This window comes from Jatropha curcas, chromosome 2 (assembly GCF_041381405.1).
Source record: "Jatropha curcas cultivar XTBG-Jc1 chromosome 2, XTBG_Jcur_1.0, whole genome shotgun sequence".
NCBI lineage: Eukaryota > Viridiplantae > Streptophyta > Magnoliopsida > Malpighiales > Euphorbiaceae > Jatropha > Jatropha curcas.
Window position 1 is genome coordinate 33,639,812 of NC_143152.1, and position 23,089 is coordinate 33,662,900.

General features: G+C 36.2%; 5 protein-coding genes across 5 annotated transcripts; 3 read left to right on the forward strand and 2 right to left on the reverse strand.

Moving 5' to 3' along the window:
• Positions 1 to 1,329: 1,329 nt before the first annotated feature.
• On the forward strand, positions 1,330 to 3,488 carry LOC105647301 (integral membrane family protein). Its single transcript, XM_012233325.4, has 5 exons — positions 1,330 to 1,621; positions 1,960 to 2,323; positions 2,849 to 2,919; positions 3,009 to 3,107; positions 3,190 to 3,488. The coding sequence occupies exons 1-5, from the start codon at positions 1,397 to 1,399 to the stop codon at positions 3,298 to 3,300; spliced, it is 870 nt and encodes a 289-aa protein (XP_012088715.1). The 5' UTR covers positions 1,330 to 1,396; the 3' UTR covers positions 3,301 to 3,488.
• A 737-nt stretch (positions 3,489 to 4,225) lies between these two features.
• Positions 4,226 to 9,862, reverse strand: LOC105647300 (E3 ubiquitin-protein ligase ORTHRUS 2). Its single transcript, XM_012233323.4, has 9 exons — positions 9,307 to 9,862; positions 7,595 to 8,127; positions 7,063 to 7,188; positions 6,252 to 6,351; positions 6,088 to 6,149; positions 5,908 to 6,010; positions 5,404 to 5,548; positions 5,038 to 5,255; positions 4,226 to 4,906 (listed from the first exon to the last, which is right to left on the reverse strand). The coding sequence occupies exons 1-9, from the start codon at positions 9,754 to 9,756 to the stop codon at positions 4,448 to 4,450; spliced, it is 2,196 nt and encodes a 731-aa protein (XP_012088713.1). The 5' UTR covers positions 9,757 to 9,862; the 3' UTR covers positions 4,226 to 4,447.
• A 2,033-nt stretch (positions 9,863 to 11,895) lies between these two features.
• LOC105647299 (glycyl-tRNA synthetase / glycine-tRNA ligase) lies at positions 11,896 to 15,859 on the forward strand. The gene is made up of 9 exons (XM_012233322.4): positions 11,896 to 12,447; positions 12,698 to 13,080; positions 13,231 to 13,348; positions 13,570 to 13,764; positions 13,852 to 14,076; positions 14,377 to 14,436; positions 14,581 to 14,661; positions 14,746 to 15,151; positions 15,419 to 15,859. The coding sequence occupies exons 1-9, from the start codon at positions 11,938 to 11,940 to the stop codon at positions 15,649 to 15,651; spliced, it is 2,211 nt and encodes a 736-aa protein (XP_012088712.1). The 5' UTR covers positions 11,896 to 11,937; the 3' UTR covers positions 15,652 to 15,859.
• Positions 15,860 to 16,416: 557 nt separating this feature from the next.
• LOC105647298 (cytochrome b-c1 complex subunit Rieske-4, mitochondrial) lies at positions 16,417 to 19,188 on the forward strand. The gene is made up of 2 exons (XM_012233321.3): positions 16,417 to 16,821; positions 18,288 to 19,188. The coding sequence occupies exons 1-2, from the start codon at positions 16,641 to 16,643 to the stop codon at positions 18,929 to 18,931; spliced, it is 825 nt and encodes a 274-aa protein (XP_012088711.1). The 5' UTR covers positions 16,417 to 16,640; the 3' UTR covers positions 18,932 to 19,188.
• A 533-nt stretch (positions 19,189 to 19,721) lies between these two features.
• On the reverse strand, positions 19,722 to 22,787 carry LOC105647296 (Sec14p-like phosphatidylinositol transfer family protein). The gene is made up of 6 exons (XM_012233320.4): positions 22,375 to 22,787; positions 21,576 to 21,834; positions 21,332 to 21,368; positions 20,851 to 20,956; positions 20,559 to 20,669; positions 19,722 to 20,056 (listed from the first exon to the last, which is right to left on the reverse strand). The coding sequence occupies exons 1-6, from the start codon at positions 22,510 to 22,512 to the stop codon at positions 19,940 to 19,942; spliced, it is 768 nt and encodes a 255-aa protein (XP_012088710.1). The 5' UTR covers positions 22,513 to 22,787; the 3' UTR covers positions 19,722 to 19,939.
• Positions 22,788 to 23,089: the final 302 nt, after the last annotated feature.

The following is a 23,089-nucleotide window of genomic DNA, read 5'->3' on the forward strand; positions in this document are numbered from 1 at the left end:
AAAATTTAGTGGAATGGAATTGAATTTCGTGTTTTATGATTTATTCCAAAAAAAATAAAAATTAAATTCTATTAAAACTTGATGAAATCTATAGAAGTTGAAATAAGTTCTTATTAATTTATATTTCATGCTCCACCTTTAATACTTACTTCTACTTGTTAGTTCATCTTCATCTTTCTAACCCTCCACAATTATGTTAGATATTTTATATTTTTATGCTATTTTTTTAATCCATGATATGATTATCTTGGTATATGGGTTTCTGATAATTAAAAAATGAAGGCATGTAATTTGTGTTGATTAAAGTGTGATAATGAGGAGTTGATCATGACACGAATACATGAGTAAATGATGAGGGATTTGCAAAAGGATGGGCTACTGGGCCAGACTAGAGAACCCTCATTCATCATGTCTGCAATCTTTTCTCCTTTCTTTCTTTCTTTTTTCATATCTAACTGCCAGTTTGTCGGAGACATGACAGAACCAGGTTTCGCAAAGTTACAACAGTTTGTCGTATTGATACTTGAAATGGGTTATGTTATGTTATGGCATAGATTCTATTCATTATGGCTTTGGCTTGTAAATGTTAAGGCTATAATCAATTTCTTCCTGGGAAGTAATAGTCAATTTTGAATCAAACAATGCCTAAATTGTATTTGGAGGACTTATTTATCCATTGGAGCCTTTAAGGGTCCCGTGATGGTGTAAACGAGCTGAGCCAAACTCAAATTTATCATGCTCGAAACTCGAAAAACCTAATAATTTTAAATTTGAGCTCAAAATTGACTTGAAGTTCGAATTTAACTCCAAAAATTTTAAATTCAAGTTTAATTCGAATAAGTTTGAAATATATATAGCTTAACAGAATTCAATAGAGCTCAACAAGCTTTCAAGCCAAATATCATTTAGTTTGTTTACTATAAAGTCAAGTTTGATTCAAAATGAACTTTTTTGAATTTCTTTTGAGCCAAATTTAAACAGTTTATACAATAGATCCAAGTGGTGACGTGATTTTCTTAATAATAAAAATTTGTAAAAAAGCACAATAACTATACTTGATTAAATTATAGGAAGCATACAAAATGGTAATTAAATAAATCCTTTTAATTTTAAATTTTTTTTATTTAATTTATAGGGTGAAAATTTTATGATAAAACTATAAATATCATATAAAAACGGTACCGTGTCATCCATACGTAATCCTCTAATCCTAGCCTAGTTGTAACACTGGGTCCCATAAACTGATCAGCACAGCTTCTTTCTCAGCCAATAGAGATGACAGGGCAGATTCGCAACATATTCTCTCACTTAATTATTTTAATTAATCTTTATTTTAAAAAATGAGAAAAATTAGTTACCGGAATACTAAACAGACGAGCCGAGGTCCTCTGGTAGTATGGCGTTGCCGGCGTTATCCGCATCGTTAATTTCCTCTCGAGAACTCTTCAGCTCGCGAGTAAAACCAGCCACCAGCCCCGGCAAATTGGCGGCAGCTTATAAGCTTAGAAATGGATCGATTAAGTGCAAAGCTGTTGGTGAAAGCTCTCAGACTTCCTTTCAACCTACGGTTTATAAAGGCGTTTACGGTACCTGGACACTTGAAAAATCCGACGTTCGAGAGGTATTCAATTGTCTGCTTCTTTTTATCTTTCAATTTGCCGTCGTTAATTAGAGTTTGATTTTTGTACTTTTGAGCGATGGATGGATGCTCGATTTCTTCTACTTTTGTTGAAAATCGGTAAAATTAGTAAACTGTTGAAACTCGGAGAGCTTGTCGTTTTGAATTAACTACAATAATTGTTACATTTACGCGAAGATGACTTGTCGTTTAAACAGGATAGCCAGTTACTATTATTGTCGATTGTGGCTTGTGAGGATTGCCTCAATCACTCAATCTTGTTCCAAATTAAAAGAATTAGACATCTCTTAATCAGTACGGCTTCAATGTTGTTATGACAGGTGATTTTGTATAGGTCAGGGCTGGTTACTGCGGCTTCTGCATTTGTAATTGCTGCATCAGATACCTTCTTACCCAGTGACTCTTTAGTGGGGGAAATAATCAACCAAAATCTTGACTTGTTGTACGCTCTTGGAGCTGGTGGACTCGGGCTATCATTACTTTTGATTCACATATATGTAACTGAGATTAAACGCACCCTTCAAGCTTTGTGGGCGCTTGGTGTTGTTGGATCTTTCGCAACCTACACAACTCTTGCTCAACCAGCTGGCGTGAGCTTGGTGCAATATGTTATTGATAATCCAATAACTGTCTGGTTTGTTGGTCCTCTGTTTGCAGCACTGACAGGACTTGTCTTCAAAGAAGGTGATGTTATGATTTACATTCTGTAAATTCACATTCTGATTGATTACCAATGAATTAAGTTGGCATTTCTTGGACATCCTAGCCTTCATTTCTCTAGTCTTTTGATGTTTTAAATATAATATATTATGGAAGTACGGTTTTCAACATGGTTCAAATGTTCTTTGATTTTTAATTTAGGGTAAAATGAATTGAAAACAAATATAAAATGAATTGAAAACAAATATCAACTGTTTCATACCTTGTTTCAAGTATCTTCAGGAAACAAGAATGTAGGCGATATACTGATATACTTTAGTTACTGTTTCTTAATTTTTTTCTGGAATCCTTGTGAACAGCTCAGGTCTCAGAAAATGTATATAGCAATTCCAATCTTCCATACACTTTTTTCACGCCTTAACTCTAAGTTCGCAGCATAACACTTCCTGCTATTATGAGATTATTTGCTATAGGCTTTGGCTTTTAATGCTATATTTCAGTAAAAGAATAATACATTGCCTTAATTCACGTTAAACTGATTTGCTGCAGGCCTTTGCTATGGGAAGCTGGAAGCAGGTATTCTCACATTCATCATACCTACGGTTCTTCTCGGGCATCTGGTATTCTTCTTGCACATACGCTAACTATGATTATAATAATAACCTCCATTTTCCGATGTTGAATCCTGTTTTATGCATTGCATATGTAGACGGGTTTAATGGATAATGGAGCAAAGCTTGCTCTATTATATTCATGGATGGCCCTCTTTGTAATATTTGCTGGAAGGAAGTTCACTCAAGCCATTAAGGTACTTTTTTTTTTTTTTTCATCCGAACATCACAAATGGAAAATTGATGGCGTTTTCTTATAATCTCTTGTTTACTTCAAAGGATGATGTTGGAGATAAGTCGGTCTTCATGTTCAATTCTCTACAAGAAGATGAAAAGAAAGCCTTGATTGAGAAACTTGAGCAACAAAAGTTTAGCCAGGACCTTAATTAGATAGGACTTTTGGGCCAAACTGATCCCTTTGTTTATAGAGGGGAAAAGGTTCATGTACAATTTTGACTGACCTTCACTTCATATACTCCAACTAGCTTATACCTACCGTTCTATAAAGTGTGACATTTGAATGTATATTGTTAGTTTACCTCTTGTTTGGAATAAATAAACTCCTAAAAATTGTGGAATTCTTTTATAAATCTAAAATTTTGTGTTTGGAATGAAAAAAATGAGAATTTAATTATATGGATTTGAATATAATTAAAACAACTTCTATCAAAAAATATAGAATTTCTAAATGAAGTCTACAAAATTAAATAGCTCAAAATTTTATGATAAAACTATATATCCTCCGACCCTTTTAAATTTATTGTACCAAGAACTTTTTAGAAAATAAAAGCAAATAAATTCATTTACAAATGAATTCTATCTAGCATTCATTAATTTCATTATTTTGAATTCATTTATACCAAATAGAGCGTAAAATGGAAATGCATTTAATTATGTTAGGTGACAAGAACGGAGAGAAATGGAAGGTAAACAGTAATTGTATTCAAATAAAAATCTTACCTAACAAAAGCAGCTATGGAATGTCACTACCCAAAATGTTTACACCATTAATTGATTTAAGACGAGCATTATTCTGTCCGTCTCTATTACTGGCATGCATTTATAGAATAGAGATCCTCCACATGAATGTAGTATGATTCATAAGAAACCCCAAAGCTTCTATTGAACGCAATGGAGTTTTAGAATGTCCCACGATAACAAACAAATTCAGCTTTTAATTGTGACTTAACGGAAAACGTGGACTAATCCTATTGTAATTTACGGTCAAGGTGTTGGGTAGGGGCATAGATCCATTTGGAAAAGTCAAAAGTTTCAGGTAACGTCAAATGGTAAATTTTCAGATCCTACGTTCAGATTTGCAGGATAAAACCGGCATTCTGGCCAGAATAACAATATCTATATTCATTGACCTTAGACATACCCATTTTCCCTCAAATGTTTCCAGGTATGGCGCTTTAAAGTAAACTAGTTCTGAATCTTTGTCCCAAGAGCTGTGAAAATTATGAATATAAAGCTCTCAACTTTTACAACAACATATATTTTTTTATAAATAGAACTCTATATCCTGCAAATAAAATCATTGAGATTCTTCATTGTTAACTGTCATTTTAGCCTTCTTGTTCCTGGTCTTTACTCCAAGATCCACCAGTGAATGACTCCCTTCATCGCTAGTCTTTTTTCTCCTGTAGTTCCGCTTGACTTCGGCTATAGTGGGTTGTTCTTTGCACTCTGCCACATTATCAGGTTGTTCAAGCAATTTCCCTTCCTCCTGACCAGCAACATTTGACTCGTCATTTCCACTACTTTCCTGCTCTGGCTTGTACATTTGCAGGGCTTTAGTTTCTCTTTGAGGGCTCAAAATGTTATCTTTGGCTTCTTCCTGAGTTTCACTAACTACATTGCATATTTTGGTGTCAGCAACTGCATCAATTGTCTCACATGCGTCATCACTTTCTTCAGTAGAATCATCAAAATTTTCAAACTCTGACTCTCTGCGTTGTAGTAATTCAATCATACCCATCAATTCTCTATTAACCTGTCATGAAAATTTAGATTTCATCAAACAAGACATTGTGGCTACTGGAAATCTATTACCATTGAAACTTGGAAACATAACTGTCAAAATGACATCAAAAAGATAGAAAGCAGCTGATTGACTTGCCATACCTGTGGATTTTGTAGATACTCAGCTATGTCATTTACACAGGACGGACATTTCATAACGTTTTTCTGGGTCCTTAATGTTCGTCCACCTTGGCATGTCCGCTGCCTCATGAGACTTTTACCAGCAAAAGTACCCTCTAGGCATGCTTTGCAAAAATTGTGACCGCAAGGGGTAGTAATAGGGTTAGTCATCACCTTCCAACAAATTTGGCAGCTTAATCCTGCATGGTGAATTACATAGAAGCACGTATTTCTATGTTAATCTATTGGTGTTGGCTCTAATCATCGTCAAGGAACATGCCATATACTGCATGACTAAAAGTAGATAAACAAGAAACTTCCAACAATTATATTTATTAAAGATTGCACCTTTAGGAAAATTTTCTCTCGCAGGCATGTCTTGTCCTTGCTGCTTAACTTTCCTCGTCTTCTTGCCATCCTCTGGATTTCCACCATCATCTTGCTTTCTACTGCATGGTGGAGGTTTCTTCCACATCCAACAACCTTTTTGCTCCTGAGAAGCCCAGATAATGTCAAGGGATTTTAAAATGATGGCTCATCTATAATCCAATTTTAAACCATTTCACCTAGCAATAAAACCTCAGAAAGAATTTTATGATTGTATTGTCAATTTGAGGTGTACATCAACTTAGAGCAATTTGCATTGAGAACTATCCACCAGTCAACATTAGCAATGAGCTGGTAGAGTATAGCTTTATGTGTATGTGTTTATCCTTCTGCGAGTGTGAATGGGGGGGGGGGGGGGGGGGGGGGAGGGAGGGAGAGAGGCCTCTTTGATGGTATTGAGCGAACTGCATTAGATTGGTGAACTGCATTAGATTGACAGTATAATGTGAAACCACAAGAGCTTACATCATAGTCCCAGGATGGAGATCCTCTCCTTTCAGTTACATCAATTGCATTATCTAGCTCCCCGATGACTGGCAGAGGCCTTGGACGGTCCCCATGATCATCACTGCATTTTGATTTAGAAAATTTCAGGCACTTGACTGATAGAGATAAATAGAAAAAGGAAGTGAGGAGAGGAACTACCTTGTCCATGGTGCAGGCTCATTGTCACATCTAACAAATAGATACCTGCAAACCTTGTAGCCCTAAAAGGATAAGGAAAAACAAAAACATTCAAAAACACTGTTGGCAAATAGGAAATCTGGTTGATTCCCACAATTCCTTCACCGGGATTAAAAGAATTCTACCTGCACTCCATTCTTACGCCAGCATTTCTCAATTCTATAAATACCATCATAACGTACACCTTTTTCCGGGGCATAAGAAGATCGCTTCTCTTTATGAGATCTGCCCAGCAAATGAAGAACTATTATTATGATGAAATTGATAGAAGATATACATCCTATAAATAACCACTCAAATTTACTTTTTTCTTTTTCTTTTTCTTTTTCCTTTTTCTGGATTGATAATTACTTGTATAGAACGGCAACAAATTTAGTCTAGTGACAAACATTTTAACTTCTAAGTTGGCCTTGTCTTTTAGAAGCCATTACCTAAAATGGATGGGAAATGGGAGAGAACTATAAAATACAATACAATGGAATAATAACTAGGTTCAAGAAAAAAGTTCCTATCATAGGATGCTCTTTCCAAACAAACAACAAATTTGTTATATGTCCACTCTAGAAGGCAGCCAGTTTTCTCATGTTTATTAACAGAATACTTTCTCATATTTAGCGGCCACATTAACCGCAATAAAGTACATCAGTTTAACATGGAAACCAAATATGCAGCAGGAATATCCTAGGATGGAAACCTATTTCAGTTTTCAAGCATGTGCAGCATAACTACTTTATTTGTATTTTCTTATTATCAATAATAAGAGAAAAAAGGAATAAAGAAAAAAGGGATTAAGCTTCCAAGTGACTTTTAAATTAATCGTCTACATCAATGAAATATAAATGACATAAAACAAATAATAGAAAGAGTTTAAACTTTAAAACTAGGGCACCACTACATACTTATAAGTGATAATATCACTTCATTAACACAACTCACCTCACTACTCGTACAGGATATCCTTTTCGGCAACTTACTCGCAATGCCTCGTTTGACTTTTCAAACTTCTGGTCAAAGGACTGTTCCTTGTTCGTTCGTTTATTGCCACTAAGGTCTCTTCCTCCACTATTCACCGAAAGGCATGAATCAAACACAAGTGAATTTCAGAGATCGCAAAAGCCAACAATGTTGTTATTCCGAATAAAAGTTTCAATAAATAACCTAAATACTAAGAAAGTCAAAGGAAATTCATTCAGCAACATTTTAGTTTGACATAAATGTCGCAATCCAGCATGGATGGATTAAAAAGGAATTAACATTAAGAGGGGCCACGGTTCCTTGAGTGTTAAGTTTGTCTAGGTTACCATGCATAACGTCAATAGAATATATATTGTTTACTAAAATTGCCACAACAATAAGAACCGTAAAATGGTTGGCCCCGAGACATTAAGATTGTAGATCCATCTCTGAACTCCGATTCCTGGAAAAGAAAATCAATGACAAAACGCGGGGCTGCAGACAAAAAATGTACCTTCCAGTGTAAAGAAACCATTCACCGTGGTCCTCATCTTCTACATAACCTCCGGAGAGAGCCACTGATTGGGCACCATAAGCTGACTGGCCAGCAATTCCTGCAACATGGGGAAGGTGGGCACCCCATTGTCTACACTCCAGCCTATCTTCCCACAATTCTCCGACCAAAACACCCTGCTTTCTCACTGGATCATTCTCAGCAGGAATTGGCCCAAAGTGATCGAAGGGAATAGTGACAAAGATCTTGCCACTACAAGCATTAGCCTTTCCAGCTTTCTTTGCTCTTTCAGTGGTGTATGCTTTGTCCGGCTTGTTTTCATTGTCGACAGAATGATATACCTTAGGAGGTCCCCCAGCAGTGCTGGATTTCGACATTTTTGCCATGCGGATGGCAATAACAAGTGCAGAATTTATCCGAGGGTTGCTTGCCATCTTGGATGAGATTGGATAACGGCAATTTGCACACGTGCGCTTTCCTTGATTAATCCATCTTTGGAAGCACTTGAGGCAAAAGTTATGACCACACGTCGTCTGAAACAAGGAGGGAAAAAGGAATGCAGTGCAGCGTGTCAATCGAGTATTTTTGTAGCCAAATTCCAGTTTTAATTTATTTTACTAATAACTGAGGACACGTGAATACTCGTGTTCGGTTATGCAGGGTGCTTTGGGATTTAGTTCCAGTGCAACTGCCCGGCAGCCTTGTAATTTTAAGTTTTTCTAAGAGTCAACGAAAAACCAAGGCTGCGGCACACCACAGCACAACTGTGGTTCAGATGCACTGCTGCAATTACAAGCTCCCTTAGTATATACATTCATTAGTAAATGAACGAGAAAAGAGAATGAGTACAAGTGAGATATTAAGAATTCTCAATCAATTAATAGGCTAACTGAAAATGTATGACATAAACAGCAAAAACAAAAAAATGAGTTCATTATTATCTACAACAAAAATGAATCAGAAACTAGATAAATTAAATAACTGGATAAGAGATTTTCTTTCAAATTGTAAAATATCAGATTATAGTAAATGCTAATTCAAAAACATGGCGGAAAATGTAAAGAATGTATTGGTAAACTCGAACGGTTTGATAAACATTAGAGCTATTTTAATCTGTGTTAGTTTGAAAAAGTTCTTCATTATTCATCACTAGTAACAGCAACTGAAGGGAAAAAGGTGAAAAAGGCCGAATAGTTCCACACAGTGGTAGTGCACCCACGCTACGGCAATCTTTTCTGGGTCACCACTGAAAGCGACTCATGTTTCTCCTTTTCAGCATTCCAAAATGAGTAAATATTGATTTCAGGAAGCATCCAAGGACCAGCAGTTCATCCTGCACAGCCTCTCAATTTTCGTCAACTCGGGCTTTGTGAAAGAAGCCCATAAAAACGACAGCGTCTCCCAGTCCTTCGTCCTCTTTCGTAAACAGGAAAGAAAAAGCTAAGATCCAATACTGAAACTACAAAAACACAGAGTTGAAAATTTGGGAAGGCACTTCTGGCGAAAATTAAATACCGTGAATTATGCTCTGATCGGATACAAAACTAAGCACAGAAACAGACTGGCAGAGATACAGATATCAGTTTTTTTTTTAAATAAGAATAAGATGATAGATAGATAGATATAATCCTGACCTATTTTTAATTTATATCAAAGAATAAGAGGGAAAAAAAGGAATGCATTAGAGATGTAGAGTGATTAGATACACTCACAGTAACTGGCCTATCTGGTAAATGCATGCAAAACGAACAGTTTAATCGGTCATGGAGTGTATCGTCATCATCGTTGAGCCGCTTCTTATCAGAATTCACATCCTCTCCTTCAGACGATGGAGCGCCTCCGCTGAGGAGCAGCTGCCGCCTCTTAGCCTTCTCCAACTCAGAGAGCGAGCCATCCGACTGGATCGCTTGAATCGCAGCGATCAGGCCGCCAGAGCCCCTCTGAGACTTGGATCCTCCGGTGAGGGATGGATTCAACATGAAGCAGTCCGGGCACTCCCATTGAAGAGTATCGGCTAAGTTTTCGGGGCGTGAGGAGAGGCAAGTGACGTGCCAGGGAGTGACGCATGTTTTGCAGGTAAGGGTTTCTTCGGATGGGGGTTGATTATTGCAAATCATGCAAATGCCGTCTCCATCGCAAGGGAGGTCGCTTGCTGGCGCCATAAGGGGGCGAAGAAAAAGCACACAGGATGGGATTAGTGGTGGTCTGGTCTGGTCTGGTTCTTGGTTGGTCAATGGGGCTCGTAGGGGAGAGTGTCTGATTTTGTATTGAATATACAAATATAAAGTATAACCATATAAGTCAAAATGTGGGGCCATATTAAAGGCACAGTGACAGTGAGACTTATTTGCGGATTGAGTTGTGTTGTGTGCTCAAAGCCATAAATGGAAAATTTTGCGGCAAATGTAGAGGAGGTGACTGTACTCACTATGCTCTTAAATCTTAATATATCTATCCATATATGTATAAATATATAAAGTCCAAACAAGTTTATCTACATGGCATAATATTCTACTAATTACTCTTTTCAATAATTAATAGCAGATGTAATATTTTATTATTTTATAATTTAATTATCCTCTATTTTTTTCTAAATTTTGATTTTTTTTAGTACTATATATGTGAGTATTTCATCTATTCAATTTGTCATATACATTCTTATTTCTTTTTTATATTTAATATTCTTAGGTAGTGACAGAAATTAATCTTTTTATTTTTCTATTTGAGTAAATTTATGGTTTGAGTATTTGTAAATTATATTTATTGTTTTTAGTTCAGCTAATAATATGAGTCTACTGTTTTTAATTTATTAAGGTAGAGTATTTCAATCATTTTTAAATTTATAAATTATTAATTGTAGTAGAGATGGATATACACTAAAATGGAAAGTACACACCAGCTTTTTTTTTTTTTTTTTTTTTGGCAATTTATTGTTTTGGTTGTTTGTGTAGTTAATTCAAATTGTATAAATATAATTTAACATTGCTCAATTATATATTTTCAATTGATTGTGATGTATATATTGAATTTAGTAATATGGAAAAGAGGGCTAATTTTATGAACACCAAGGGATACAATTTGAAAATGGATATTGTGCTAAAACTAACAATAAAACTGAGGACATGTGAAATTAAACTTAATTCATCCTATTTGTTAAATGAACTTTATTATGAACTAATGGAAGTTATTTATTTACTTAATACATAATTTAATTCTTGAATTTTTATAAAATAACTCTTTTTTATCTCCTCCGTCTTAAAATCGATTTTGTGATTATTTGAATTTCACATCTTGTTGTGAAAACAGTAATAATTTTTTTAAATCTTTCACTATATAAAATATTGATTTGATATGTAATTATTATAATTTTACATTTAATAATTATTTATTAAGTGCTTAATCGATATGCTTTTATAGATTGACGTCTTTGTTGTGTCAAGTTAAAATGTTTAAATATGTAATTTTACGGTACTTCAAAATATTGAATGAATAAAAGTAAAAGTTGAGAGTAATACAAAATTGTTATGAAAAATATACGAGTGGACTTAGAGCATCTATTTTTTAATTTAATGACAAGATTGTAGAATGGATTAGCTTTCAAGTGTCACCCTAAGTTGAATTCTCTTGTCTAAATTAGAAGATTCACAAATAATAAGAAAATTATCATTTTATTTACCGTTTCTCGGTTAGTTTATTCAGCTATTTTGTCTAATGCTATGGATTTTTCTAAATTCGGTCTTATTATTATGATCGTAAAATTCTTATTTTAGAGAGACATGATATTTCTGTCAGATTGGTTAAGAGGAATGAAAATATAGAAGCTCATACTCTAACACGAGCTGTCTATCTTTTTGTCCGTTTCCAGGTTTGGGATCAAATTCTCCGGTGTCTATTTGATTTTTATTCCTTAAGTTAATACAATAAGTGTTTTCTCTTTTAAAAAAAAAAACTCTAAAATATTATCTTCATTGTAACTAATTTCAAAATAATATCTTATTCCCCCTCCCAAAATAATGTCTTATTCATTAAATTTACTAGATTTTGAAATTAAGATGATGTTGTAATTAAAATTAATGTTTAGGATATTAAACAGAGAAAGTTAATTTTAGAGTAAAATCAAAAGTACTTCTGAAATTTGAGATATTTTCAATGATTCAGCTGTATGTATGCATGTCACGGCTCAAGCCAAAACAAGTATCATATTGGGTTAGACCTGCTCCAAGTACAGGATACACCTAGCTCGGGTGGTCCCTACTAACTTGCTTGCCAAACGTTCCCAATCTAAAACCACTGCCACTCTAAACCCTAGTGCCAAACGCATTTGCTAGTGTCGAAGAGCTGGCATGCGTATTTGCCCATTTCCCATTTCATCATCAGGTTCCATTGGCTATCATTTACTCTCTCGACTCACCTCGCGCCACCCACACTCGTGTCAACTATCAACCCTAATTCACCCTCTCAAACGCCACTCACCACCAATGGCTGCGCCCGAGGATTCCCTTCGCAGAGCTTTGGGCGAGAAACAATCTGCCGTCGAAACACAGGGCAACGCCGTCCGTGCACTTAAAGCAGCCAAGGCCGGCAAGGGTGAAATCGACGCCGCAATCGAAATCCTTAATGCCTTAAAGCTCGAGAAATCCTCGATCGAGAAACAGCTCCAAGCTGCTGTAGCTGGTAATGGTCCTGATAGCTCCATTAGCAGGGAAGCTTTTCGTCAAGCTGTGGTCAACACTCTTGAACGGCGTTTATTCTACATTCCGTCTTTCAAGATTTATAGAGGTGTTGCTGGCCTTTACGATTATGGTCCCCCCGGTTGTTCTGTCAAGTCAAATGTTCTTGCTTTCTGGCGCCAGGTAAGGAGCTATCTTGTCACTCTTTAGGCAATTGCTGCTATTGCGGAAAGAGGGTTATTTTGTGAGGTTTATTTTTTGTTGATCAGAGACAATAGGTTGTTGCCTGTTGTTACCCGATAATACAGTTTGTGATTGTTTAAAACAAAATGCCCTTTGTGATCTGAGAATGTTTTGGCAATGTTATTGCATTTTTTTAGCTAGCCAATTCATGAAATCCCGAAGTAGCTGGTGTGATGTATTTGTTTTACAGCATTTTGTTCTAGAGGAGAACATGTTAGAGGTTGACTGCCCGTGCGTGACGCCTGAGATTGTCCTCAAAGCATCTGGTCATGTGGATAAGTTCACGGACCTTATGGTCAAGGATGATAAAACTGGGACCTGCTACCGGGCTGATCACCTCTTAAAAGATTTTTGCAATGAGAAGCTCCAGAAAGATCTATCCCTAACTTCAGAGAAGGCTGCAGAACTTAGACATGTACTTGCAGTTTTGGACGATCTTTCGGCTGAAGAGTTGGGTGCAAAGATCAAGGAGTATGGCATTACAGCTCCAGACACGAAAAACCCCCTTTCTGACCCTTATCCTTTCAACTTGATGTTTCAAACATCAATTGGTCCATCTGGCCTTAGCCCCGGGTGAGCATGACTTTGTAATCATATAGGCATTTACATGTCGCAATATACTGGATAGACTTATTGGATGTTGGTAGTATTTCAATTTATGGGCGGCATGATAATATATTATTCTGTTGATACTGAAGCCTTTTAGCATTTTATCTGCTGTAGTTATATGCGTCCTGAAACAGCACAAGGCATATTCGTAAATTTTAAAGACTTATACTACTACAATGGGAACAAACTCCCCTTTGCTGCTGCCCAAATTGGTCAGGCTTTCAGAAATGAGGTTTAACTTCTTCCTTTAAAACAACAGAATCTTGCCTTGCTTTAACTTCTTCCTTTAACTGCTTTTGTGCGTCTTTATTTTTGTAAATCTTTTAATGGCAATGACTTACTTGTATCATAGTTATAGTATTATATGAAATTGCCTTGTGCTTGCAACTGTTCAGGATGTATTGCACATATCAGTATAGAGAGAGTTCTGATTTTACTTTTCCATATGTGTAGATTTCTCCTCGCCAAGGCCTTCTGCGAGTGCGTGAATTCACATTAGCAGAGATTGAGCACTTTGTTGACCCTGAAGACAAATCTCACCCAAAGTATACTGAAGTTGCAGATCTTGAATTTCTCATGTTTCCAAGGGAAGAACAAATGTCTGGCCAATCTGCAAAAAAGATCCGGCTCGGTGAAGCAGTTTCAAAAGTTAGTTTGGATCATAAATAGCTTTAATTTGCAATATTTTTTATGTGTTTAACCTTTGCAATGATGCAGTGATCTATTGCCATTCAGGGAATTGTCAACAATGAAACTCTTGGCTATTTCATTGGGAGAGTTTATCTCTTCCTAACTCATCTGGGTATAGATAAAGAACGATTACGATTCAGGCAGCACCTTGCAAATGAAATGGCCCACTATGCTGCAGACTGTTGGGATGCTGAAATTGAGAGTTCGTATGGTTGGATTGAGTGTGTTGGTATTGCAGATAGATCTGCATATGACTTGCGTGCGCACTCGGTGAGAAGCTTCCATATGTATATAAAATTGCCAAACTCTTAAGCATAGACTAATTTGAGTCTGTTTATGTGCGTTGGTTGGCTTTAGGTTTAAAAATTAATATATTGAAATAATAGCTAAAGAAACAAGGATGAAATGCTTACCATTTTAAGATATCCTAAATTTTTCTTGCCATGAGTAAAAAGATATACTATCACAAGATATAAATTGTTCTTTCTAGAAGAAATTTAAAGAAATAGTCGCTACGCTTTTTAACATGGAAATAATGCATGCTTATCAGCTTTGTTTTATATTTGACAGGAGAAAAGTGGAGTCCCTCTTGTGGCCCATGAAAAATTTTCAGAACCTAGGGAAGTTGAGGTAGTGCTCTATGTTAACCTCATCTGTTGTTGCCAATATTCTTCAAATATATTTTTGCAAGTTCTTTCACAGTAGCTATAAATCTTTAAATTTCAAATGTTTATGGTTGATTATCTCTGCTTAACTTATAATGCATGATTTCAGAAACTTGTTATAGCACCAGTAAAAAAAGAGCTGGGCCTTGCTTTTAAGGGCAACCAAAAAATGGTGGTTGAAGCCTTGGAGGTAAAAGTGGAACTTTTTCATTGGTATTTAACTCTGGGATACTGTTTGTATGAATTATGACATATGATTCTCCTTTTGTGCTAGGCCATGAATGAAAAAGAGGCTATGGAAATGAAGGCCTCTCTAGAAACCAAGGGTGAAGTGGAGTTTTATATCTGCACTCTTGAGAAAAATGTGTGCATCAAAAAGAACATGGTCACAATCTCAAAGGAGAAAAAGAAGGAACACCAGAGAGTTTTCACACCATCTGTGATTGAGCCATCTTTTGGCATTGGACGCATAATATATTGCCTCTTTGAGCATTCTTTCTACATGAGGCCCAGTAAAGCTGGGGATGAACAGTTAAATGTTTTCCGCTTTCCTCCTGTAGTGGCCCCTATTAAATGCACTGTTTTCCCACTTGTTCAGAATCAGCAGTATGAGGGGGTTGCCAAGGTTATTTCTAAGTCATTGACTGCTGCTGGAATCTCACATAAGATTGATATTACAGGTGGGTGCTGCTAACGTAAATTACGGTAATGTAAATATTGGCATGTTAATTGGATTGCTGGGAAAATGTTGATATAAAGTGTGGCCACGTTTTACCATTTGTGTTCTTGCGATATTTATCAGCTATAGAATTCTTGCCCCTTATGCAAGTAGAATATGCTAATATACCGAGTGTTTTTATGAAACCTGTGTGCAACAGTTGGTAGACAGCCTCATATTAGTTTGTGCGCTAATGTTCTGTTTTACTGTTCGTGCTTGGTATTTGCAGGCACTTCAATTGGCAAACGATATGCCAGGACAGATGAATTGGGTGTACCCTTTGCAATAACTGTTGATTCAACATCGTCTGTGACAATCAGAGAGAGGGATAGCAAGGATCAAATCCGAGTTAATGTGGAAGAAGCCGCATCAGTTGTGAAGTCAGTGACGGATGGGCATAGGACATGGGCTGATGTGTGGTCAAATTTCCCTCATCACTCTTCTGGATCCACGGAGGAGTAAATTTCAGATGATAATGAAACTATACAACACACGCCAATTCCTCACCTGCTATCTTGAGCAGAAACAATGAACTAAAGAAAAGTTATAACTTTTAATTGCAATTTGTATTTCTTAAGGTATTGTTGAATGTTTTTCCATTGTTCTGAGTTAGTTTTGGAACCAATAATTTAAGTGCCTATAAATGGAGAAACTCACAGGGTTCTTTGGAGGTACTGTTTTTCGTCTGAAGCATCAATTTATTATATTTTGAGAGTTGTCGAGTGCTGCTTTGCTCTTTGGTCCTCGGCATTGCTGATGGTAAGTGCTCGTTGACGTGATGCTTGTGGATGAATCTCTCATGATGCTGTGACGTATTGTCGTCATCCAGGGGATTGTCAACAATGAAACTCTTAACTCGTGGTCTTGGTATAATGAATGAAGTACTAAGACTGGCAGCATCTCACAAATGAAATGGCCCACTACGCTGCAGTGTTGGGATTCTGAGACCGAGTGTCTTGGTATTGCAGATACATCTTGGTATGACTTGCGAGCTCCAGTCGGTGAGAAACTGTTCACTATGTTCGCAGTATGAAGAGCGTGGTCAGAATACAATTTCAAAGAGTATTAACGAAAGTTATGAAGAACGGTAAAAAAGAAAAGCTAAATATGAAGTTAAATATATTTACTTGGCACGGACGATATGGGAAAAATAAAAAATAAAAGGCAGGCAGAGTTGACATATATAAATAATTTGAAAGGGCTACAGCCTTTCAAAAACAAAAATAAAAAGAAATAGAAAAGGGCTACAATACAATAAGGTAAAAAGCCCGTTGGTGAGGTACGACGTCGTTCAAGATTCTCGAAACATAGGACTAGTTCATATGCTGTGGTCGACACTGGCATTCACTGATTCGCGGAAACTTTCATTTAACTGAGGGAAAAGTTTCTCTGTTTCCTGAAAAAAATACCCTAGCTATTGCCATCGCCCGCTCGAGGAGGAAGCGAGGAAGATGCTGAGGATTGCCGGGAAGAGGCTCTCTTCTCTATCGTGGAGGTCATCGCAAGCAACCTCCGCCTTCGTACACCGAAGCCATCCTCTTCGAGGCGAGGTTAATGGCACCGACGATTCTACTTCTTCCAGATCCATCCTTTCTCCCTATCGGTTCTCTTCCACTTCTGATCTAATCAGAGGTTAGCTTTTTCATTAATTTCTTTCTTCCGTTGCTTCAGATTTTGGTTTCTCTTCGTATTCCATTTGCGTATCCAATTCTTGGTTTGGCGTTTGACTGTCTCATCTCCGAGCTAAATTTACTTTTGTTTGCATTATGTTTTATGTTTTTGATTGATCACAGACGAAATGTAAAACCCGAAATGGATTGTCGAGGTTTGGCCCTAATTTATAGATTTTCTTATCTGGCTTATAATAGCTTTGAACGTTTGTATGCTTTTCTTTTTTAAGGAAAAAAAAGAGGTATTTTCTTGGATAAACGTTTGCTTTATCTATTGGATTGAGGTCCTTCTTCGTATCAAATGGGGCAGCTGCTGCAACTCGATGGAAATTTACAAAACCTTGTAGAGCCAGCTCATTTAATATTGTTTTTATATTTAATTGCAAATACTTTATTTCATGTTGCTTTTGCTTTTTTTTTTTTTTACTGCCATGTGACTTAAGCTGTCCATTTTATTGAGATTTATTTTGGAATTATATTGAAGACTTGAGGAAAAATTTCTATCTGTCCGAACAAATATGTGTTTTGCTTTTAGAAATCAAGTGCTTCAATGTCAGTGCAAATCTCTGGTCCTTCTGTCTTTTGAACCTCCTTCTTTCGGTTTTTGATCGTATTTGGTTAACTCCACAAAGCATAAATGGAGTTGGTATAAAATTTAAAAATGTGCATCTTTCTTTATCTCATATGATTATAAAATCGCAACAGAATGAGATGATGTAGCATGGGGGCTAGGAGAGTTTCCTGGAGTAAGATATGGTGTCCATGTGTTTTATCAATTGTTTACACAGTTTTAGAATTTGGCAATAATCTTAGATTACCTTTGCATAGACTTTTAGAGTTATTGCTTCCATAGGGAACTTGCTTGTTTTATTTGTTTCAGAAAAGCAAAATGCTGAATACATCTGTAGACTGAACCGTCTCTCTGAGTGTGTGTGTCCAACAGAGCAGCTAGCATCTTTATTAAATTCTTATCATTTAATTGTTCTTTCTAGTTTGTTGCTTTTGAGTATAAAATATGATAGGGTGAAGGTGATATTGAAAGCATCACGATTACAAATTGGATTTCATCCTAATGGATTCTTGGAAGATCTAGATGGTAGTTGCTACCTGAACATGATCCTTTGTGATGATTCTAGTAGCTGTTGGTGTGATGTTTCTGAGTTTTTTTACTAACTCACTAGGCCTGCTCATTAAGCTTCTCTAGAAGTCTAGACCAGGGACAATGCAGTCTGCAGATCAGTAAATATCAGTGCTTGTTCATATTTCAAATTTTTATTTAGACATTCCTTTTTGTGTTTTCTTCTAAAGCATTTAAATAGAGAAATTGTGGTGGCTATGATTGGCAAGCTTGGTGTCTCTCTGCATTATTTTATCAAAATGCTCGTATATGTGCAGCAAACTGATTTTTCAAATGGTTTTTTCTTCCAGGGTTTTCTTCTGAAGCCCTTGCATCGGGACATGATCTGGCTATGATCTCAGATCTTCCTGCTACCATAGCAGCAGTGAAGAATCCTACTTCAAAAATTGTATATGATGAGCATAATCATGAGCGTTTTCCGCCCGGTGACCCCAGCAAACGTGCCTTTGCATACTTTGTCTTGACTGGTGGTAGATTTGTGTATGCCTCCTTAATTCGCCTTCTGGTTCTCAAGTTTGTCCTGAGCATGTCCGCCAGCAAAGATGTCCTTGCACTTGCTTCCCTTGAGGTTGACCTATCCAGCATTGAGCCTGGGACCACTGTTACAGTGAAGTGGCGTGGGAAGCCAGTTTTCATCAGGCGGAGAACTGAAGATGATATTAAGCTTGCTAACAGCGTCGATATCGCATCCCTTCGTGATCCTCAGGAGGACTCTGTCAGGGTTAAGAATCCAGAATGGCTTGTGGTAATTGGTGTCTGTACCCACTTGGGGTGCATTCCATTACCTAATGCTGGCGACTTTGGTGGTTGGTTTTGCCCATGCCATGGTTCACATTATGACATCTCTGGTAGGATCCGAAAGGGGCCAGCACCTTATAATTTAGAGGTTCCTACTTACAGTTTCTTGGATGAGAACAAGTTGCTTATTGGATGAGAATTTCTGCAGGAATTCTTTTGTGGAGCACAAGGTTTCCTTTGTGATGTCATAAGAGACATTTTCCCATATGTTGGGAAACACTCTGAAATTTTGCAAATTAACTTCATTTTTCATTCAATTTGGGGATAGTTTATCTATTACCATTGCTCGACCGGGTTACAATTTTCAGAATAATAGGCCTGGATATTTATTCAGCATTCTTAGTTTAATTGTATGGAGTTTGTTCTATTAGGAATCTTATTTTCTTTATGTTACCTTTTGCCTTCGAATTCTTTTCCGGAATTATCCATGGATGGGGAATTCCTTTCCTATTTTCTCTGTAGGATACGTTTGAGACGGTTTTTACAATTCGATAATTGATCTGGAAATGTTAGATGATATTCAACTAGTTATGATTTCGAATGTTTTGTGTTTGGGGTACACTTGCCTGCTAACCTGTTACAATGTAAGATGCAATCATAGATAAAATGTTTTTGATTCTATAGCGAGAATGACATTTTAATTCTGTTTTTTTTTTTTTCCTAGCCATATTAGTAGATCGCCTTCAACCTACCATGGTGTAATGCAGGAATCATAATTTCTGCTCGGGTTGTAATAGTATCAATTTTACTTTTCTCCAGCAATCTACATCGAGAATTTTCAACAAAATAAACATTGAGAAAATGTAAAGTTGAAAGGCCGGCAAACTTGAAATTTTCTATAATCTAGACTCCGTGGCTGCTTCTAGTTTGGTGAATATGGCATGACGACTGCTGTTTCCAATACGACATTATTGACCACAGGCTCCTAATAGAATGAGCAGAATTTCTTTTATTTGAAGAATATGATTATAGACCATCCAAGAGAGTTAAAAAATACACTAATGATCTCAGCTACTATGGTTTGAATCAAAAGCCTATAGAACCTTGAATTTAGGGGAAGATGGAAATGTTAAGGTTCGAATTATCATTGTTATAGTGACTACTGCTTCTTGATGAGCAGAAAGCTGGAACTTCGCACGTGGTGCTAGCTGTCTTGGATAGCAACTAATGGTTGTTTGCCTCCATAAATATCAGGGACCTGGCTCTCATCAATGTCGTCCAGCAGAGTGGACGTCAAATTTTTGTTCTCAACAAAAATTATCTGCAAACATTTGGAAACAATCACGTGTATCAGAACCAAGTAAACACACCTATCTCAATTTCAGTGACAGCTTAAACTGATGCCCTAAACCAAATACTCAAAAATATAAAAAAATTCCAAATTTACAGTAATTATAGATCTGAGGGAACTTGAAATATTTCAACTTTGATTTCTTGTTGCTTCATTCTAAAATATTATTAAAACAATGATTGATGGATCCTACAAGGGCTTTTAACAATGTTATTGTCCACAAACTTGTTAAATAAAAGATTTTTCTGAATTTCATTAAAGCTGACTTTGTAGTTGATTTCAGATTTTTCCTGCCACTGATGCATTATGTTATACAATGCTTATACCAAGGTTTTTGGTACCATCAAGATATCTCTGTGCCTGTCATTTTTTTTGAATTTGTAAACAGCTACAGAAATATAAAGATGTTGAGATCATATGCATGGTCCAGCCACCAAGCAGGAAAATGCATTTCTAGCACACAAACTCGTACCTTCTTTTTGGTTTTCTTGTCGATGAATGGGTATATAACCTTCCATGCAGTCATGAATATGTAAGGTACATGGACTATATACAGTTTGGCTAACCTTTCTGGGTAACAGTCCTGCCATCAAATACATCTACTTTAGCATGTTTGATATTTTTACATTTTACTGCAGTATCATAAAATAACCTAATAGCTCAGATTAACAGATGGTGAGGAAGTAAAAAGGAATCAATATGGACAAATAAATGCAATAAATTGAAAATTTCATTAATGGAATGATGCACGTTGGTGTACCAACCTGCAGTATTGATAGTGCTGCTAGATATCCGCGAATGTCGCTGTTAGTGTATCCCCATCCTTCAAGATCTGCGATGGCAACAAATTTTTCCTGTCCAGGTGGCATTCTGCAACCAGCAAGAGGTTACATAAGCTTGATTTATTGGCTAAGTTATACCAAATTAGAGAACAAAATTGAACCATGTTCTCTTAAATTATGAGGGGATTGAAACTTGAAATAATGAGGCCTAATCAAATTAGAAAATGTGTGGTATAGAATTTTATTTCAACCTTCTTGCTCAAACCACATAATCAATTTTGCATTTGTAGGATGCATCTTTTGATCAAGCAAATGGTAAATAGCTATCAACATCACATCCGTGACCATGTAGGCATATTGGCCTCACTTTTTCACAAATCATCTAAATCACTGATACCTTCTTCTTCAAAAGATCACACAATGTCATGGAGATTTAAAGGTCATAGAAAACAAAGACAACTACCTGGCACATATTCTCTCAAGAGTGAAGGCTACAAAACCTGAAAAAAAAAAAAAAATCCTCGACATATGTAATAAATCCCATCAGGATGCTTTAAAATTTTGTACTGTAAGCTGTAATGGAAGATAAAGAAACAGAATTTGGACAAGGCAATTTTAAATGGATTCATATCAGATCAAAGTTATGATGGGATTCAAAACTGTAACAGAAAGAAAAAAATGAAGAAAAGTTTCCAAGTTGAACTTACGCTTGAACTCCTCTAAACTTCCTTTATATGGTTTATGTTTGGCACCAAAAACCACCACTATGGGGTGATTCTTCTTGTCAACACCTTGCATAAACAACTTATTTTGGGCAAGTTCATTTGGAATCTCTGATGTCGAGATAAAGCCATTAGGGAGAAACGTTCGCCTCCAGCTTAGATACTTAAGGAATAAGGTAGAAGCTTTCTCAATATCTAATTCACGAGCCCGCAAAAATCTCCGGATCACTAAATCATCTTCATCCTGAAAATGGCAAGGGCATCTCTAATGTAATTGAAGTGGATAACTGAAAGCAAACAGAAAGAATAAACTCTGCTAAAGCTAAGACCTTTCTTATTCCCCTTTCAGATTGAGAGAGAAGTAGTTGACAAATTTGATGGCAAGGGCAAAATACAAGTCGGAATCTTAATTTCTGATAAGTTCAATTACAATCAGAAGACTACATTGTATTCTATCTGATCAACATAAGACGTAACCAACAGATTTACTAATAAACAAGTCAGGTTCTTATCTATTATTAATATACAGTGGTTGATTGAAATGGCAATAAATTTAAAATGAAGAAATAAATTTAGAATCCTATAAGACGGCTTACACCAGCTATTCGAATTCTCATCGAATTTTCAATAGGTGGTAAACTCTCGAGAATTGGTCCGCTAAAGGAATTCATAATCTATATCTATATCTATTATTATTGATAATAATGAGAATTGCAATTGAACCCAGTAATAGATATTAGCTAGAGATTAAGTTTCAAGGAAGAAAGAATAAGGAAAGAGGTACCTTGGAGGAGGGATCTTCTCTTTCGACATGGGCTCTCATAATACGGACTTTATTCTGCTCAATCTCATTGCTTTCCTCTCCATTCTCATGTGTTGTGAACCCATTTGCTTCCTCGCCGTTGTTTAATTCCATAGCCATGTCGATGTACTCACTTGTTCACCAACAAACAATGAGTCAATAAGCTTGCAGAATTGTCTCTGCAAATGTGCTTGTGTGTGTCTAGTTGAACTAATTTGCCGACTCGGCTCACAGAAACTGACGAGAAGAGGAATCTCCCGTTCCGTTAAAAGATCATGAAAACTTCAAAATTATGGCGTTAGGGATGCCAAATTTCAACTACCAACTGCACAAGTCCTCTCTTCAATGGCTAACTACTCGGCATAAATAAAGTCTTGGCTTGTAATTTCTTTTCTGGCGGAGACTTGGACTTGTAGTTTATAATATATTAATACTTAAATTATTTACGCCTTAATATTATTTAGTTTTCACTTAAAACAATAATTTTTTTATATATATTTTTTTCACTCAAATATGTAGTATTATACAATTATATCAAAATAATTAGTAAGTTACTACTTATATTTCTTCATCAATTAATATTTTAAATTGTTAACTTATTTATATTTTTGATAAAGAATTTGTTATTATTATGCAAAATAAAATTAGCATTTGAAATTTATTTTATTTGTTTATGTTGGATAGGATTTTTCAAAAA

Excerpts from the sequence above, each read along its gene's own strand:
- LOC105647300 (XM_012233323.4), bottom strand. The coding sequence starts at position 9,756 with ATGGCGCCAGCAAGCGACCTCCCTTGCGATGGAGACGGCATTTGCATG. Across the intron at positions 6,352-7,062 it reads TATCCTGTACGAGTAGTGAG|ATCTCATAAAGAGAAGCGAT; the intron begins GTGAGTTGTGTT and ends TTTGCTGGGCAG. Across the intron at positions 4,907-5,037 it reads AGTATCTACAAAATCCACAG|GTTAATAGAGAATTGATGGG; the intron begins GTATGGCAAGTC and ends TTTTCATGACAG.
- LOC105647298 (XM_012233321.3), top strand. The coding sequence starts at position 16,641 with ATGCTGAGGATTGCCGGGAAGAGGCTCTCTTCTCTATCGTGGAGGTCA. Across the intron at positions 16,822-18,287 it reads CACTTCTGATCTAATCAGAG|GGTTTTCTTCTGAAGCCCTT; the intron begins GTTAGCTTTTTC and ends TTTTTCTTCCAG.
- LOC105647301 (XM_012233325.4), top strand. The coding sequence starts at position 1,397 with ATGGCGTTGCCGGCGTTATCCGCATCGTTAATTTCCTCTCGAGAACTC. Across the intron at positions 1,622-1,959 it reads AAAAATCCGACGTTCGAGAG|GTGATTTTGTATAGGTCAGG; the intron begins GTATTCAATTGT and ends TTGTTATGACAG. Across the intron at positions 2,324-2,848 it reads AGGACTTGTCTTCAAAGAAG|GCCTTTGCTATGGGAAGCTG; the intron begins GTGATGTTATGA and ends GATTTGCTGCAG.
- LOC105647299 (XM_012233322.4), top strand. The coding sequence starts at position 11,938 with ATGCGTATTTGCCCATTTCCCATTTCATCATCAGGTTCCATTGGCTAT. Across the intron at positions 13,765-13,851 it reads TCGGTGAAGCAGTTTCAAAA|GGAATTGTCAACAATGAAAC; the intron begins GTTAGTTTGGAT and ends ATTGCCATTCAG. Across the intron at positions 15,152-15,418 it reads ACATAAGATTGATATTACAG|GCACTTCAATTGGCAAACGA; the intron begins GTGGGTGCTGCT and ends TGGTATTTGCAG.
- LOC105647296 (XM_012233320.4), bottom strand. The coding sequence starts at position 22,512 with ATGGCTATGGAATTAAACAACGGCGAGGAAGCAAATGGGTTCACAACA. Across the intron at positions 21,369-21,575 it reads AAGTTTAGAGGAGTTCAAGC|GTTTTGTAGCCTTCACTCTT; the intron begins GTAAGTTCAACT and ends TTTTTTTTTCAG. Across the intron at positions 20,957-21,331 it reads CTTGAGAGAATATGTGCCAG|AATGCCACCTGGACAGGAAA; the intron begins GTAGTTGTCTTT and ends TGCTGGTTGCAG.